Source organism: Paramisgurnus dabryanus, chromosome 13, assembly GCF_030506205.2.
Source record: "Paramisgurnus dabryanus chromosome 13, PD_genome_1.1, whole genome shotgun sequence".
Taxonomy (NCBI): domain Eukaryota; kingdom Metazoa; phylum Chordata; class Actinopteri; order Cypriniformes; family Cobitidae; genus Paramisgurnus; species Paramisgurnus dabryanus.
The window spans coordinates 27,634,954-27,654,444 of NC_133349.1; the positions used below are offsets into that span (position 1 = coordinate 27,634,954).

The 19,491-nt window shown below is 37.3% G+C and overlaps 1 protein-coding gene across 1 annotated transcript; it reads left to right on the forward strand.

Moving 5' to 3' along the window:
• Window positions 1–922: 922 nt before the first annotated feature.
• LOC135728169 (transcription factor E2F3-like) lies at window positions 923–19,360 on the forward strand. The gene is made up of 7 exons (XM_065246311.2): window positions 923–1,593; window positions 7,960–8,071; window positions 8,212–8,431; window positions 10,579–10,737; window positions 10,848–10,962; window positions 13,179–13,320; window positions 15,669–19,360. The coding sequence occupies exons 1-7, from the start codon at window positions 1,324–1,326 to the stop codon at window positions 15,914–15,916; spliced, it is 1,266 nt and encodes a 421-aa protein (XP_065102383.2). The 5' UTR covers window positions 923–1,323; the 3' UTR covers window positions 15,917–19,360.
• The last annotated feature ends 131 nt before the right edge of the window (window positions 19,361–19,491 follow it).

Below are 19,491 nucleotides of genomic sequence, written 5' to 3' on the forward strand. Positions count from 1 at the left end.
ATTTCGAAAAAATACAGTTCCGCACCTCTTAAATCTCAAATAGGCTTATTTAAAAGTTGGCACAATTTGTACCAGTTTGTTTGGATATAGCGCCACCTAATGTATATTGTTTGTGTTGTGCATTCAGACTCGTAACATAACTCGTGTCTTTCTTTTTGTCATTATTTATAAAGGTTCTGCAATTAACTTTTTATTTAAAAATAAATAAAAAAGGTCTTGTTTTGCCAGAAATAAAGTAATATTTTGCCCAAAAAAATAAGAATTCTGCTCATCCTTATGTTGTTCTAAATCTGCATGAATTTCTTTTTGCTTATGAACACAAAAGAAAATATTTTGATAAATGATGGTAAGCACACAGCTGATTAAAACCATGACTTCCATAGTATAAAAACAAATACGATGGAATTCAATGGGTACCATCAACGGTGTGCTTAACATCATTTATCAAAATACCTTCTTTTGTGTTTATCAGAAATTCATACAGATTTAGAATTACATTAGGATGAGAAAATGATGACAGAATTTTCATTTTTGGGTGAACTATCCCTTTAAATAATTGACTCACAATATCACAAGTAACTTGTGTTTTTTGTAATTAATTATAAAGGTTCTGCAATTCACTTTTTATTTAAAAATAAATAAAAAACATACAAACCAAGGATATTCGTATCAAGTACATAATTTGTGAATAGTTTACCATATAAAATATTGAACTAAGCTAAATAAAAGAAATTAAAACAAATTAACAAATGAACACTTTCACGTAACTTAATATGTTTTCGCATATTAAACAGTGGATATTTATTTATTTCTAATAAAAGTATCCAAAACGGCTTTCTTTCTGTACGCCTTCACGTTAGTTTCATTTTGACGTTTAAATACACGTGCTGCCGTTGACCAATAGCAACTTTGGATCTACGTTGGCGTCTTGTCATTGGTCAAACCAGTACAAAGAAATGGTTAAAAAAGGCGTGGTACATCGCGTACGCATCCAATCGTGCGTCCTATGCAAATCGTATTTAAAATTTCCCCGGGAAATCTGAGTTTCGCGGGAGGGCCCTTCGCGCTTAAACTGCATCCCCTCATTCATTGTCAGCTTCCTGGAGCCATTTTTCAGTTTGTCGGCGGAGCGCTTCTCGTCTTCCTCAAAATCCAAAGCATCTGCCCTCTACCCGCCACCAATATAAACTCATTCACGGCCAGATGGATAGCTGAGACTTTAATCTCACACTCGCCGTGCGTATTTGTGAAATAAACGCGGCGGATTAGCAGAAAAACGAACTTAAACTGCAAGAGGGACAAAGGACACCAGAGTCCACAACGATGAGAAGAGGCGTCCCATCAGCCCCGGAAAAAGTCATAATCGCAGGGGTTGGTGGCTCTTCGCTGGACAAAAACGCAGTTTTAACAGCACTGTCCGATCGCTTCACATCTAATCTGTCCACTGCCACATATATACAGATTATAACCCCGCCGCCATGCATTACACAGACCGCCAATGTCTGCCTGTCCGATCCACCGGCGGCCAGTTTATACAGCACGCCGAACGGAACGCATGGAACCGGACAGCGACCCGCGTTAGGACGACCACCGGTAATATCACGCACACCATCTGTAAACAAACAGCTTTAACTGCGAACAAATGCACAGAGAGACGTCGAGCTGCTTCCTTACTGTAGCTTAGCTTAAGCAGCTTGCTAATGTGCAACATAACTACAGCTCAGTTTGCGAGCACTTTAACACTTTGCTTGAGGGTCTTTTCTCTGCATAGGTCGCTCGTGGCCTTTTCGCGTGTTTGTAAACGCATTTAAAGTGGTTTGTTAATTCCGAAAAAGATTTAGCTTTGGTCATATTTGGGGATCACGCTTGCTTGCTTGCTTGCTTGCATACATGCATGGAGAAGGTCAGTGTGACTTCTGCAATAAGTTTGTGATAATATAAATGTGTAAACATTCCCACGATATTGTCGAATATTATGAATATGTTGTCGCGTAAAGGTGTTATGTCGAGGCCCTGTGCTAGTGTTTTGGGAGGGGGGAGGGTTGCAGAGTTTTTCCTGAGGTAGTTGAACGTAATCGCTTTATAATCTGCTTTCCCCTTCACCATTTCATTGAATACATTCAATTTTGCACACACACACGTGTAGCAAACGCTTATATTTAAGTGTGAATGTAAAGTAGTATGGAAATCGGCATAAAAATCACTTTAAAAGTGTAAAATGCAGAACGTGTTTACAACCCCACACCATGTTTTCACGAGCACTTATTTACGTCCAATAGTTTCAATGCCACTGAATTAGACTGAGGTATTTTTTTTTACAAAATGGTTTGCGGCTTATATATGGGTTGCAAATATAAAATATTTATTTCCTTCCTTATTTTGTTGTGCAAACTTGAGCACTCAGCAAATTTCATGTTAACAAAGAACAAATGTTGTGATGTTAAACAGCTGTTTTCTTCACTGTTTGCTTGGGCATTAACGTTTTGCCTGCATTATTATACAACCCCAAATAAATGAGGTGTTATAGCATTTCTCTGAAAGCAGCTGATAACACTACCACACATTAAACACTGATATGATTTCCCCTTTCATTGTGATTTAATGAGGATTGGCTTCATCCCAGCCTCTAATACCCATGTAGACTAATATAAATAGCATTTCCAGATCATTCTGGGCTATGTATAAACAAGATCTACAAATGAGTTCAAAATGATATTAAATATGCCGGTCTGTTTTGGGTTAAACCGGTTAAAGACAAAAATATAATTTGATGGTTAATAAAGGGGTTTTGAACCTTTTTCCTGTTTGCTCCATTGAAGGGGACACATTTTCCACCACAAAATGGCTGTTCAGACAGTCCTCCCACAACACACTGTCATCAAGATCAAGTAGATGGAATGTGGGCAGGCATGTGTATATGACTGGTATTTAAACCAGGAGAAATGACTTTTAAGGTTGTAACGGGCAAACCTTGTCAGATCTGTCAGCTTTAAACAAAAAGGCTTTGCATTACTATGCAGTTTTTACATGGGTAATCTGATCATGCATGGAGGAGAAATGCATGATCTGTAAAAACTTTGTAAAACCTCTTCTGAAGATGTTTGACTGTTGGTGACATTGTTGAAAGGGTTAAAAGGCAGTAAATGCACTTTAATGTGCTGTTTGTAGTGTATGGAAAGTTTGATCTTTGCATGTGGTAGTATCTATTTGCTTGTCTAAACTGCATCTGTGCTATACAGGAACAAATAAAGTGACTGCAGGGCTCAAAATTAAACTTTTTTTATTTGGTAGCACTGGTGCTCCCAACTTTAAAGAGTTAGGAGCACCAGCAAAGGCGGACTCATCCAAAAATTATGAAGCACCACAACTACAATGTACAAGTTAATAGATTTATTTTGGATAACTGCATTACCAGGATGCTACTACTAATAAATAGGCTATGTTTTTAAAAAACATACCATCAGCATTGTCGTGTTCCACCTTAACATGGAATACAAGGATGTTTGTCGGATGTCCCTCAAGCAGGATGCGCACATACATCATCAAACACTATTTGATAGACAAGTCGGTGTCTCCATCAATAACGAACACATTTATCAGGACAGTTTTTGTGTTTTTGGCACTTTCGCCATGTTTAAGCAAGGTCTCGCTCCTAAAATGTGTGGATTCCACCACCAACGCCGTTTTACCTGCAACCTCCGTTTCACAGGATTTACAATAAACACAGTAACATTGAGCCGTTTTCATAGCGGAGCCACTCGTAATCTTTAAGCCACTCTCTCCGAAAAGTTTCACGTTAAGCCTTATTTTCCGGTGGTGAAGTTGCATTTAAATCTGGACCATCGTTATGAATTAATACAGTAGTAACATTGGCTGTAGTCGGCTCGTTCGTTTTTCACATTTTCGCGCTTTGCGTAGCAACGTAGCACAGCAACAAGGAATGATTGACATTCATATTAGCCAATCTGCGCTCTTCATTAAACGCAATAACTTAATGGTGAAATTTGATTGGTTATGTAATGTTGGAGAGAATGCTGAACCTCGAACAGCGCACAGCATACACAATCTAAATCAAGTCACTCCACAACATAATAGGCAAAATATAGTCGCAAATGTTCCCAAATATATTTTAAGGTCGCACAAATTAAATTTCGGTCGTATTTGCGACCAAAACAGTCGCAATTTCGAACCCTTGACTGGATTGCTCATGACGTCACAACTGGGAAGCCACCGTGCCACCATGTTGGTATAACCAAAAAATCTATTAAATCGATGGCCTTTATCAGATTTTAATGATAAAACATCACTTTACTAGTCTCTGTTTTTATATCTGAAGTCTCCCTGTACATTATTACAACGCAAACGTCCTAAGCATGTACATATTATTTACTGAAAGTTGTACATTTTGTTTTTTAATCAGTTATTATACATTCATCTTTATTACAGTATCAGATCAGCAGACAGACCACAGCATATTTAGTAGGGGTGTGCATTGGCACTGCCCTCACAATTCGATTCAATTACGATTCACCAGGTAACGATTCAATTCGATTCTACGATGCATTGCGATGCATCAGAATTCTACTGTACACAAGGCAAATTTTTAATTAGTCAAGTTCAACTATTCTCAACAAAAACGGAAGCTTAGCAGCTTTAAGACAATGACAATTATATACCTGAGATGAGAATTTACACACAGCGTAAATCTTGTCTAGTTTCCATTAACTTCGTAGAATCCGAAATGTGCCCATATGTCCACGTTCCATGGAAAAGGGTGCGTTTTTATTTACCCGTCTATCACTGTCATCTCTCTCCGCCTCAGCCATCTTGATTGTTGTTGTTATGCCCCCGGAAACAACTTTATTGTCCACTTGAGGCCAGAAAATAAACAGTGACATAATCGATTATGGCACTTTGCTGCATCGATGCTGAATCGTGCATGCGCACATTGCAATTCATTGCCGATTCGATTATTGTTGACACCCCCAATATTTAATATTAATCACAAACGTGCTCTTTCTGAAATCTAAATAAATAATCATGCTGTACCGTATGTGCATGCAATAATTTGTTGGTTTTGTAATTTTTATCTTTACAAGTTACCTAAACTTATTCAGAGAAATAACCCTGACCGTGCAGCTTTATGTCAAAAAACTTTATTTTTACCAGTGTCGTTAACAGAATGCAGCAGACACACTCACCTTAACGTTTTTATAAATCCATTAACCTGCCTGATTTAAACATAAACATTGGAAATAACACCAGAATTAACAATTAATTCATGTACAAATATCCTAAATTAACCTTGTGTGACTGATACGCAGTAAAGTGGGTGAAATTAGATCATGATTTTGAATGTAAGTCAATGACACCATCTACCGGTTGGGTATACCAAGATGGCCGCTCGAACTCTGCGCTGACTTTACTTCATGCTGTTACGTTAAGCGTTCTTTGCGCAATCCAATCATTTATATAGATCAGTGGCTCGGATGCAAATCCCTCTAAGAGTGGTTTCAAATTAGGTTTGATTGTCTGGACTAAACCAGAGTTGCTCCCATTTCCACCGCTGGACTCTGTTAACTTTGTAATATTTTGGTTTGAACCATGTAGGGCTGCACGATAAATCGCACGTGATTGTCATGCGCATCTCATCAGTAATGCCGGTTCCTTGATTAGTATTAAATCGCCATCAGCTGCTTTTTTTATGCTTGCGTCTCCAAGCTGCAGCCATTTACTTGGCCAGGCAACATGAAAGAGATGATGCTATAGTGGACACAGTTGTTTGTGCCCTCATTGTTATTTAGTTGAACCTTTGGTTGTGTTCAAAAAATAAATGCAAAAATTTGTCTACTTGCGTCTTTCTGCTGCAGAAGTACTCAAATTGTACAAAAGAAAGCAAGTTGTCGACCGGTGATTGCGGAGGCGAGCAGAAAATGTACAGAAATTATGTGATATGTTTACTGCACATTACTCTCGCGCCCAGATATCCGCAAGTGCTTGTCATCAATGTAAATGATCACCATTTAATAGTGTTTCACTTCCGCGATTTTAGTTTCATATAAATGTTCATATAAGCAGTGAACCGTACCCCAGACCACTTTTTTCAGGTGGACACCCAAGTTCGGAAAACAGTGTTCACGTCATCCAAACAAACCGAACTTGATGTGAAATGGACTCGGGTGTGCACCAAAATTGCTTATGTAAAAACCCCTAAGTATGAGCATTTTTTTTATCAGGCTCTCATGTTTACATTCAGTACTCTACTTTAATGGCAGCAAAAGTGTGACTTGAGTCATTTCATTTGTATTTAACACATTGACTTTTTCTCTCCAAAACCTCCAAGCAAAAATTCCTTTTAAGCCCGGAATGTAGTTTGTTTTTTACATGTATGCAAATGTGTGCACGGTCGAACACATCCTTGGAAAGCCTAGTTTATTTGACTCCTATGTGTACAGAGTAGGGATGTAACGGTATCAACAATTCACGGTACGGTAGTATTTCGGTAGGATGCCCACGGTACGGTAATTATTGAAACATTTACAAGAAGGAAAAAACATATGAAGACTTGGAAAAACTGCCATAAGTGTACATTAAACAAGACTGAACATTACAATGTACAAAGTGTAGCGTAGCGTAGTGTTTACAATTTTCATAAAAAGGACAAAAATAATTAGACCATGTAATAAAATAAAAAATAAAGTTTCAGTTTAGTTTGTCAACTTTAAACAACTCCCAATCAGTCAGGTTTTAAGAATTGAGTCACTCCCTCAATTGACCTAGTTTTTATTATTATTATTAATGCTAATGCTTGATACTCCTATGAAAGCAACAGTTGTGATTGTAGAATCAAGAAAAGATTATGGGTTTTAAGCGGGTCAATTCCTGAAAACAAAAACATCCCAGTAAAAATGAAAATAGCAGCTTACTTATTGTAGCTGGACCTAGAGCTGAGGTCAGCTCACTCAATGCAGGGGCGCGTTTCCCAATCGGAAGTCTGCAGCCTCCATAGGTCGCTTTTGCAGGCTGCATACGTCATGAAGACCGTCTTATTTCAGAATATTAATATTTTTCAAGTTGACAATTATTCTTATTTAATCGTATATTGTTGTAACACACTAACATGACTTGTGAATGTAATACTCAGTTAACTTAAATACACCAGGCGTGTAATGACGGATGCAGCCTGCATATGCGACCTAAGGAGGCTGCTTTCTAATTGAGAAACGGCACATACTCTCCTCATTCACGGATTTACTCACACTTGTTTTTTGTATGTCCATCACATTTTGTCCTTTCAGAGTGGCACGCGTGGGATTATGGGAATTGTAGTTCCCGCGTCCCTCCACTCGCTGCACTTGGCCGGAAAAAAACTACACGTGTTGCCCGGAAGACCTAATATTTTACCGAATCACGTGACCACGGTTGTACCGAAATTTTTTATACCGCAATAACACGAAATTTATAATACCGTTACATCCCTAGTACAGAGATGTCCGATGCATGTGCGTTGCGACCAAAATACATAGCATCTTCTAGGTTACGTACTACATTCTCTTGTTCCTTCATGTGTGACCTGTTCATATAAAGTACGTGCAGTAACAAAAATCTGGCAGTGCGCGTATTCAGCGCACTTACTATTCTGATGACAAATTTATGTCACGCACACTGTAAATAGAAACTCGCATATGTGCAAAAATGAAGCTATATGTCTAGTTTTACTCTTATTTGTTCCTTCTAAATAACAATAAAAAGCTCATTCTGTCAATATAATGGTGTTTAATTGGTTCTGCTTGTATTTCTGAATAGCCTGAGGCTGGGATTAAGCGGCTTTGAAGCGAAATGTATCTGAACTTATAATACAAGACGAGAGCATTCGGTCAATGTCATCTTATTTTTGTAGGTGGCGTTTAATATTTCTTTTATAAGGCTTTTCTAACTGATGGACTTTCTTCTCACCAGGCAAAAAGACGGTTGGCACTGGATGACTCGGATCACCTTTACATGAGCGAAGGCGCTAAAACACCCAAGACACAAACAGGAACTCCACTTGGTGTTATTAAGGGAAATAAAAGTAAGAAAAAACCTTCTTTTGAAAGATTATTAATTAATCTGTCTATAATTATTATTATTATTATTATTTTAAAAACAGTGAATTGTTGTTGCCTGTTTGAAGTTTTACCAAGATTTCCCCCCAAACGTTTTGACTTGCAGCCCCGAAGTCTCCATCAGAGAAGACGCGGTACGATACCTCATTGGGTTTATTAACGAAGAAGTTCTTGCAGCTTTTGGCGCAGTCGTCTGACGGCGTGGTGGACCTGAACCAGGCCTCTGAGATCCTTAAAGTCCAGAAGAGACGCCTCTACGACATCACCAATGTTCTTGAGGGGGTTCATCTCATTAAAAAGAAATCTAAAAACAACATTCAATGGATGTATGTACCGTTTTTCTATGCTGGCTTCTCAATTTTGTGCAGAACATTGCTTTGATGTTTCGTTCAAACAGAATGATGTTTTTTAATACAGAGCTGCTTTTGTTGAAGCTTTGGCAGCATTGGGCATCAAGCTACAGCCACAGCACACAGGAAGTTGGGTTTTAGGTGGTTGTGTGCAATACAGTTTCCCTTTGCAGAGGTTTCTGACTGTGTCTCTGTAGTGTTAACAGCCTGAAACTAAATGCACATCACATTTTTTTCCTGTGCGTGTTGCTGCATTGGAGAAGGTGCGAGCACATTTCTCAAGTGTATTGCTTTTTATAACAGACATAATATCCAAACACTGCTCATTCTAAGAACTTGTTGTATTAATTCAATAGAAGTTAATATACAGTTATACATTAGCCAGACACTTCTATCCAAAGTGATTTATAGTGCATTCAAGCTGTATGTTTATATCAGTGTTTATTGGATGTAAAGCCGTTGATATGCTAATGCTCATCTAAAATGATTCAAATTTTAAGGAGATTGAACTCAAAATATTAATGACACATCTCCATAATAAAATGTTTAATGATGTATCCTTTCCACCTAAGACCACATACATCTGATTATGGGGCAGCTTCCTGGACAGAGTTTAAATTAATCCAGGACTGGGCCTTGAGCCTGGTTTACAGTGCAGGATTTTTGCCACCCTATAAGATCATTAATTTATCGCACTGTGGGACCATAAAGCGTTTAAACTTGGGTATGCCAAGAATGTATACTGTACAATGATGACACCTATTGCATGGTAGGCTGTGACGCGTTAGCACAATGTCATCAGCATGCACTACTGGCAAACAAATACTGGTCTGCGGGTTATAGCAGCAGACACGCTGTGCGTTGATCATGCTGAAATTGTTGGCTATCTTTGGTTGCAAAAATGCCATCTATGAAACACTTTCACTGAACATCATAGGACCACCAATAAAGAGCCATGATCACCGAAATCACCACGATTGTTTCACGATAGCAATCTATGAAACCTCTCGGACAGCCAAAAGTCATACAGTGTATCCCAGGCTTTGGTTATGTTGGCACATTTAAGTAGTTTTTACAAGCATACCTTTTACAAGCATACCATACCTTGTCAATACAAGGTGTTTTTAAATGAAGGCACCTCAAACATGCATTTTAGTAAGAGACTAAAAAGCCTTGTCCGTGAAACCACCCCAATATCAAGCAGAAAATCACTATTGATGCTATATGAGATATATTTTGGATAAAGTGCTTACCCTGTATATATACCCCCGTGACGAATTTCTCTTTAATAGGAAATATGATACAACAGGAAAGAAGCATGTCATTTCTTAGGGGTGCTTTCCCGGACAAATATTAGACTAGTCCTAGACTAAAATAAATGTAAGAGCTGTCCAAACTGAAAACAACTTGCACTGCCATCTTAAAATACATCAGTGCCCTTACTTTTGCCTTAAAATGCACACAAGTAATGTTTTTAGTAAGGCATGTTTGTTAAAACTAGCTATATTTTGAATTAAACTTAGGTCTTTAAGATGACATTAAACCTTATTTTCCTTTGTTTAACTCTGTCCCCTTGGTTGGACGAGGACAGACACTTTTAACCAATAGTATAACCGGATTTGTTTCACCCCTCTTGATCTAATCCAGTGGTTCCCAAATGGTTCCCGGTATTATGAAATGGTGCCAGGGGGGCCCAGTTTTGACATTTTATAATATATATTAATTTTATAAATGTGATCAAACCCTTGGCTTTCAACCAACAGCACTATATTGTATAATTTAACACGTTTTGTGAAGTTGTTTTATGTCATTGATTTTCTTTGGGGGCATCTTGCACAAAGGGGGGCACACGCTAAAAAGTTTGAGAGCCACAGAACTAATTAAACTAATGGAGAAAAGCAATTGCCACACTGCCTTCAACTGTTATAGTTTTAAAAAGGACAGATACATTATCTTAAATGTTATTTGACATAAGAAAACACTGAGCCAGGTATATATGATGTATCAAAGAACAATTCAGAATTAATTCCTTAATTTTTTTAAATTCTGATTTATTCCATATTTCTGTCTTGTCTTATTTCAGACGATGAAGTGACTGACACTTGTTTTTTTCTTTTCGTCAGGGGCTGCAGTCTGTCTGAAGTGGGTGGAGTTTTGTCTGAGAGAGAGACTCTGAGCAGTGAAATAACACAGCTTGTCGAGGAAGAGCGCAGACTCGATGAGTTGATCCAGAGCTGCACACAGGAAGTCAAGCGGATGACAGAGTCATCACATAGTCAAAAATATCCTTACTCCGAAACAAAGTCTGTAATTGTCTGTAATTGATCAGCTGTTTTCTGCCAAAGTGAATGATCTATGAAGCATACCTTTATCCTTCCTTAACCACCCTCACGTTTGCATACGTAACGTATCAAGACTTGCGTCAGGACCGTGGACTGAGAGATCAGACTGTAATCGTGGTCAAAGCGCCTTCAGAAACTAAACTTGAGGTGCCTGATCCCCAAGAGGTAAGGAGATAAAGACAATGTATAAAAGCATTTGCTCACACATACCGGTATGACTTTTTACAATGTCTGTAACACAAATATGGGGCGGTTTCCCGGACAGGGATTACACTAGTCCTAGACTAAAATAAATGTAAGAGCTGTCCAAACTGAAAACAAATTGCACTGACATATCTTTAAATACATCAGTGTCCTTTGTTTTGCCTCAAAATCCGAAGTAGTCATGTAGTAACCTTGAGAAAAAGCTGAAATTTAAATGGTTACTGTCAGTGTCTAGTCTGGTTGTTACATGATACACAATTTAGTGCATTACAATACAAAACAGGTTTTTGTAAAACTAAATTTTATTTTATTCTCCAACATAAAGTGTCCTATAAAATATCAAATTCATACTTATACTGTTATAAAAACACAAATGGGGATAATTGAGTTGATTAGAGTTCACCACCTTTGACATTTCTTTTTTTAAGGAGTTCACCCAAAAATGTACTCATTCTCATGTTGCTACAGACCTGTATAAATTTCTTTGTTTTGATGACCACAAAGGAAGATGTTTTGTGAAATGTTTGAATTCCAACCGTTCATGAGCACCATTTACTTCCATTGAATTCCTTCTGCCTACTATGGAAGTGAATGGGGCTCATGATCGGTTTGGTTGCAAACATTCCTCAAAATATCTTTCTTTTTTGTTCATGAGAATAGAGAAACTCATACAGGTTTGTAACAACATAAGGGTGAGTAAATAATGACAGAATTTTCATTTTTGGGTGAACTATCCCTTTAACATGCTGTCATATCATTTGTTTATTTGGCTCCCCCATGTGTCCAGTTTGGGTTTCACATCACTTCAAGACTGCAAAATACTGTACAATATAGGGATGCACCGATACCACTTTCTTGGATTACGAGTACGAGTACTTGCATTTCAGTACTTACCAATACCGAGTACTTAATAAAAAACTGATTTAAATTTACAGGTAACAGCTTTAGTCATATAATTTAACAAAAAAACAAAGGACTAGTTTTCCAGTTTGTTGTAAACTCTGCCTCTTTGGACAACACCAGGCATTTCTCAGACCATGGTATCGATTCCAGGTATCGGGGGACTTTTAACGAGTACGAGTACTTTAGAAAATGTGGTATCGAGGCCGATATCGGTATCGGTGCATCTCAAGTACAATACAATGCCTATATCGCAATGCTACACAAAATGTTTCAGGAATTTTCAAGAAGTTTGAACACTTTTACTCTTCACCTAAGAACATCAGCATTGTTTATCAAGCCACTCACAGATGATTGGGTGGTTTCCCAGACAGGACTTAAGCATAGTGCAAGACTAAAAATGTGTGGGCAGTCTTAACTGAAGACAAATTGCGCTGACATATTCACTAACATAGTTTTGTCTTAAGACGCGCACCTCTAATGATTTTTCTAAAGTATGGTTGTAAAAACAAATGTCATAATATATCCCAGTCCTGGCTTGATAATAGTAGGGCCTAGTCCTGGCTTAATTTAAACCCTGTCTGGAAAACCGCCCTAGTCACATAAAGAATGCTCTTCCCATTAATGACAATATAGACAAATATTATCAGGGTCATAAATATGCTTTGCCCACTAGACTGATAAACATGGATATTAGCCTACCTGGTTAGTTTCCAAAATCTACTTAAATTTTTGTCACTGGTTGTTAAAACTAGGTTTTTAGTTTGTTATAAGTAGTGTTCCTATAAATGTTTTCGTAATATAATAGGTCCTATCTGAGGTCTTTATAACTATCTGAGGGGTTAAAAATATGGCCCACAAAGGTGTCCAATCCAGCCCGCATGATGATTTATTATTAAAACATATTTTAAAAATCTTTTCAGGCAGGTGCATGTGACTAGTTTAAACATTCGACAGATGCAGAGAAAAGTGGCAGGAAGCACCTTACAAGTGTATTTGCTGTGTGTGTGTATATGTTTTATTGTAAACTACGAGTATGTTAATGTTTCTAAAGACTTTTGAAATTTCGTTTTCACAGTGCCTTGTGTTTTTCAAGTTTTCTTGATAATTATTTAGTAGTTTAAGTTAATATTAACACAATATTATCAGCACACTAAGATCTGAAGAACGTGTCCGGCCCTCACATGGAGACGTTATTTACCATCTGGCCCTCAACCTAAAATCAGTTTGACACCCTTGTAGTAAATGATAACAAATTGTTGCTTTATTTTGTGCAGGGTCTACAGGTGCACCTGACCAGCACAAAGGCTCCTATAGATGTCTTCCTGTGTCCAGATGAGAACACAGTTGAAAGCCCTGTGAAAAATGGCAACTGTGGTGTTAAGGGCAATTCCTCGCCTTTCATGAAAGTATTAGATGGTGAGTGAAATTTTTTACTTGTCCTTTTGGGTTCATTTAAACACAAGACTGGTAACGCAGGGACCAGAATCATTTTGCTTTCCTGGTACATTTTTATATTTTCTTGGAATTGATTCTTTTAATTCCAGAAACAGGAATCATAATCGATTAAAAAAAATTAACAAGCTAACACTTGTCTATAATATAAAATTCTATTAGAACTTTATCTTGAAATTGAATTAAGAATTTCTTGTTTAAAGATAAATGGTTAAACGAACTTATAAATGACTAAAAACTATTAGTTAACCATGCATTTTTATCTAGCAGTAGATTAACTAAATGAGTATTATTACTTAGTAATCACTTTACTATTAAATAATCTTTATTGCCAAAATTACCTGATAAGTGAATGAACGCTCTGACAGGTATAGGTTGTCTCCTTGTTAGACATAAGCTGCTTTTCCATTACCCTTCAAATTGCGCAATTTAAAATTGCTAATTGAAAATACAGCCAATGGAAACATGTCAATTTCACAAAAACTCCCATATATCGCAAAAAACTTTATACGCTCGCATGAGGTGGTTTTTCAGTCATTTTGGAAGAGGTGTATTTTGCAAAACTTCAATGGAAACCGTTTACATTTTCAGGTCAACTGATGTGGGTAAATGACATTATAATCGCTATACTAAAGATGACACAGTATGTACTTAACTCTTTCCCCGCCATTGACGAGATATCTCGTCAATTAAGAGAAAACGCTTCCCCCGCCAATGACGAGATTTTCCGTCTTTCCGCAATACCGCTATTATCCACCAGGTGGCGCCCTTCCGCAACTTTTTAAAACCGGAAGTATTGCACTATGGCAAGCTGCTGCATGTCCGTGTCTGTTTTAAAGATCGCTCTGAATGAGATCTCTATGAAAAGTCCGTCATAAAAATGGAATTATCTCTGCTTTTTGCTCAAAATATGGTGTTTTTGCAAAAACCTACCCATATTCAAAAGCTGATTGCAAAAGAACCACTAAAGGTAGGATGAAACGGTTTTTTTTGTTTGAAAGCAGAGGGTCTGTTCTTTCATTTGGTATATCGTATGATTATATATTTAAAGAAGAACATTTCTGGAAGGCATTAAACTTTGGTGAAAATCATAAAAAACGCTGGCGCTGGCTGGCAACTTTTTTTAAAAACGCTGGCGGTGAAAGAGTTAAACATCTCAGAAACACCTCATACGTGCCTGCTCCCAAGTATAAGAGGTTTTCCTTGCCAATAATGTTTGGATAACACTCCTACGCCTTTTTTATTTAGTTACATTTACAGTTACATTTTTAATAACTCATGAATGCAACCAAAATATATAACATGAACTTTTAATTAAACGTCTCAATTGGGACATTTACAACAACAAACTAAGAAAAAATACACTTTTTAAGAAAAATAAATAGTGAGGGGAAAATGTCACATTAAATCAAGCTTATGATGGTCTTTAGTGTTTCAGCTGGTGCTGGCAAAGGTTTTCTGCCAATCTGGGGTGCGTTTCCCAAACGCATCGTTAGCCAACGAACATCGTAAGTTCCATCGTTACTAACATTGTTCAATGATTTGGTGTTTCCCCAAACCATCGTTCAAGCGAACATTCCCAAACTGCATCGCTAACTTGTGTCATTGAAACGACAGGTCAAGAAGCATCGTTCCTTGTTATTATCATATGTAGACTTACGTTGATCATGCTTTTGAACAAAATAAGCAAAAAACATGTAGTACAGTCTATATCCATCATTCGAAATATATTACAAATTTATTTTACGTCTTTAAATTTGGAAACAGAATGAAAGCGCTGCATTTGAAAACTGGAGCTTTAAGACCCTGGGGAATCCCTGAGAGAAGTGACGTAAGAGGGAACTTGCGCGTGAATTAAATATCTTTAAAATATACAACAGATAACTAAATCACGATAACAAAATCAGTCTTCAGATGCAATGTATGTTTTTTACAGCAATAATCTGACATTAAATCGATTTGCACAGATTAATTAGTACTTCACCTCCCACGTGACATCATCAACTTTGTTGTTAAACCAACATGGTTCAAACGACGAATGTGCGACAAAGTTACTATGCTTTCGGGAAACAGTCGTGACAAGGTAGTTCGTTTCTCCAACGATGCATCGTACTATGGTCGTTCAGCAACGAATTACGTCGTTCTTTGGGAAACGCAACCCTGTTTGTCCAATCCATTTTCCAAATACTAGGGATGCTCCGATCGATCGACCGCAGATTGGTATCGGCTGATAATGGCATTAAATGACTCATTCAGTACTCAATTTTCTGTCATTTCTCTTCCTGTGTTTCACTCTTTCTCTCTATCTCTAGATGCTTCTTCCAGTCGTTCTGGTCCAGCTGTGACTGTTACCAGCCTGTCCCCCATCACGTCCCCATTCACCAGTCTTCTTCAGCAAACAGAAGATCAGATCCCCAGCAATGAAGGGCCCTTCATCAGTCTGGGCACCCCACCGTTCAGTGATGATTACCTGATGAGCCTGGAAGAGGAGGAGGGAATCACAGACCTCTTTGATGACCTGGACAGGCTTCCAAATATAGATGATCTCTTGTGCAATTAAGGATGTTCCTCAACCATCTGGACTCAGGTCTGACTCGATCAAACACCTGCTTCACTTGAGTGATCCCAAGTTGTCAGCAGCCTTGTGTTGGGTTCACACTGCCAGTGTTTTTTAATCACAGTAGATCACTGGTCTCCAAGCTGTTGGTTTCTTGTATGTGGTCTTACTCCTCCGTGGCATCCACCTGTTTGCAGATAGCGGGCTGCTATCTGCACTTTAATTGGTTGCCACATTGCTTTGCTGCTTGTATGCATCATCATTGCTGATGCCAAAATGACTTTTTGATTGTACGGATCGCTGGCAGTGTGAACAGATGGGCTTCCTAAACCAGGATTTCTCTCTTAACATCTTTACTTTTAGATCTGCCTCACAGAGCCAGAAATCAAAATTAAATCTTCGCCCCCAATCTTCACCGTTCTCTTTTTTACGAGCTTCATGGAAACGGATGTGTTGGTAATTTGCTCTGAATGTGGTAATGTTCTTAAGCGTTAACCAGGGTTAAGGTAAATGAAACTAAGCTGTAAACGTGCAGGCGATTTCCCAGGTAGACACTGACAACTGCTAAAGCTGAAATAATATCATCTTTTGCCTCAACCTATGTATTGAATTTAAGACATTCATTCACACCTATCGTAATTATTTCTGCTTTAAAAAGTGACACTTGGGTGACTCTCGCAAATAAATGTTTTACCACAAACCCAAAAGACACATTTTGCATATAAAAGGAAACTTATGATCAGGACCATGAAGGTTTGCTCTATTCTTTGAATTGTGGCATTTATAAAACTGCCAATTTAACATTCTTATTAATTTTAAGATGCATATATATGAATATATATAAACAATATTTAAACAAGCAAAAAAAATATATATATATATATATATTTTCTGCATAACAGTAATGAGATCGCAGTCTCATTCACAATGTGCTTTGAAGGTCATAGTGGTGGTCTTAAAAATTGGCGTAATTTTTTTTTTCAAATGTTTCTATTTACCTTATTAGGGTAAATATCAGGGTGTACATATCCTGAATATTTCTTATGTATTTGTGAGATTCACTCACTAAGGGTCACTGTTGGCTTATGTCATGCTGTCATGCAGTTCCTGTCATTGTATTCAGGTAGATCAGTGATAATTTGCATAGGTAACTTAAACGTTTGTCAGATTTTAGACTTATGACATCAGTACAGTGCATTAATGGGAAAATTAAATGTGTGTGTTTGAACTGAAGGAAGTAAAGTCCAGACTTTTATGGTTTGTGAGCTGTCAACACACCTCAAGAGAACCTGCAGACGTCTTTTAGTGGATTCTTTAATGCTACCTATACCATATTGTTATAATGAAACAGTAAAGTCTTATTTGTTGTTTCCCATCGCTTAACCTGCTTTTAAATGCAGGGCAGGTGCCCTTGCTCAAGAAACCATTTGTAAATTGTGTGGTATACTTAGTAAAATCAATATAATTTTTATAAGGCACTAGGTACTATGTTCTACCTCTAAACCTATGTTTATGATATATAATTTACAGAAATATGTCTTTTATTATAATTATTATATTATTCTTTATCATCCCCTGAACAAATTTATTCTATCCCACCTAGTTAGCCACATGAAACGGCTCTGTTTTTGGTTGGATGATCTTGCCTTTTGGTCTCAAACTGATTGTTGCTTCATAATGAAATTTAAATTTTCTTTTTTGTTTTCATGACATCATGCTACTGCATCTTAAAATAATGCTTGGATTTTTTTTAACAGTCATGCGGTTGAGTAGCTTTTCGTACTAGGTTTTGCATCAACCCTTATCCCACTGTAGGGCAATGTAACATACTTGCAGGTTTTGCATAATAATAATAATAAGTTGCTTAAATCGGTACACTGTAAAAAAAAGACTTAGGCTTTGTCCACACGAAGCCGGTGCATTCCCTATTCGATCATTTTTTTTCCTCGTTCTAAAAAAATAATCAGTAAACACGGCGTCGTCTCAAGAAATATCTGCGCGCACACGAAACCACTGAAACCAACTGAAAGCAGTGTAGTATATATGCCAGACCAGTTTGGGGCGCTGTAATTCTGCCACAGATATACACTATACACAGAGAAGAAAACTTTGAGCATGCGCATAACCTTGCGCGCTGTATATGAACCAAGAAGACGACGTGATGGCGAACGCAGATATACACTATACACAGAGAAGAAGACTTTGAGCATGCGCATAACCTTGCGCGCTGTATACGAACCAAGAAGACGACGTGATGGTGACGCTGCCGACACGTAATGTGATGACGTTTTCGCTTCACAAAATATACTGATTGGCTGTACACACGAAACCGCAAGGGTGTCGATTTCGGATTTATCCACTTTAGGACCCAGTTTAAAAAAAATAGCAGTTTCAGTCTCCCAAAACGCCGGATCCATGTGGACGAACCGCCAATACGATAAAAAATGTATACGTATACAGTGATACGCATCTCCGTGTGGACAGCCCCGTAGTTACCTGGCTGCTTTAAAATTTTGAGTTAATTCAACTTAAAAATATTAGTTGACAATTATTTTTTTTGTTAAATAATATAAGTTGAATTAACTCAAGATTTTAATGCAACCAGGTAACTTACTTTTTAAGTTGAACCAACTTTTTACCAGTGTATGAAGCCGGTTTCAAGCAGGATTCAAGGATGGTGGTGAGTGAATGAACATATATTGGGTATAAGAAGAGTTTGGTATGATTTGTAATGCAGATCATTGCATAAAGTGTCTGTTTATGACACTAAAACACATGCCAGTTTTGACGTTCATTTATAAACCTTTATCTTGATTTTTTTTTTGAAGCCCCATCAATGTCAAGGGTATTTTAGCTCTATTTCTTGCACAAACTCCAGAATTTATCATTGTAAATATCCACAAGTGATGGTGAAGCTCTTCCATATTTATTTAACAAAAGAATTTAACATGAATTTTACTTATTTAATTTACTAAAATTAAAACTATACTCATCAATGATATTTTGATACCACATGCAGTTTCTTTACGTGCTGTTCTGTTTGTTACTCTTTTCCCCTTTCAATCTTTTTGTTTCCGCATGTTTTGATCTCATTCTTGTTAATACTGATTCAGTTATAGGAATGGATGAGATGAATATCTGTATGTTTCACTTTGCTAAATATAATGAACACAATTCTGTTCACAATGTATTTTCTATTGTATACAAGCATGAATGTGACTATGGTGTGAAAACGTGTAAAATATTAGGTTTTTATTTCTATTGTGTGATATCGTTTGATTGAAGAATTAGCTTTGTATATGAAAGTTTGTTGACTGCTTTGAAATAAATTGTACATAAATATTTGAAAAAGAGGCTTCTAGTAGGAAACAATTGATGGTAATTTGTCTTTTATTAAGATGGCTTGTGAAGAACATTATCAAATTAAAGCAATATCATGACAATGCAGCTTTCTGTAGCGCTCATTAACTTAAAACAAACATGATTAAGTAATGCAGTTAACAACATGTTTAATGTCACCAATATTACAAGTATAATGACACTGAGGTTCATGTTGGCTACATATATAAGATCAGTAG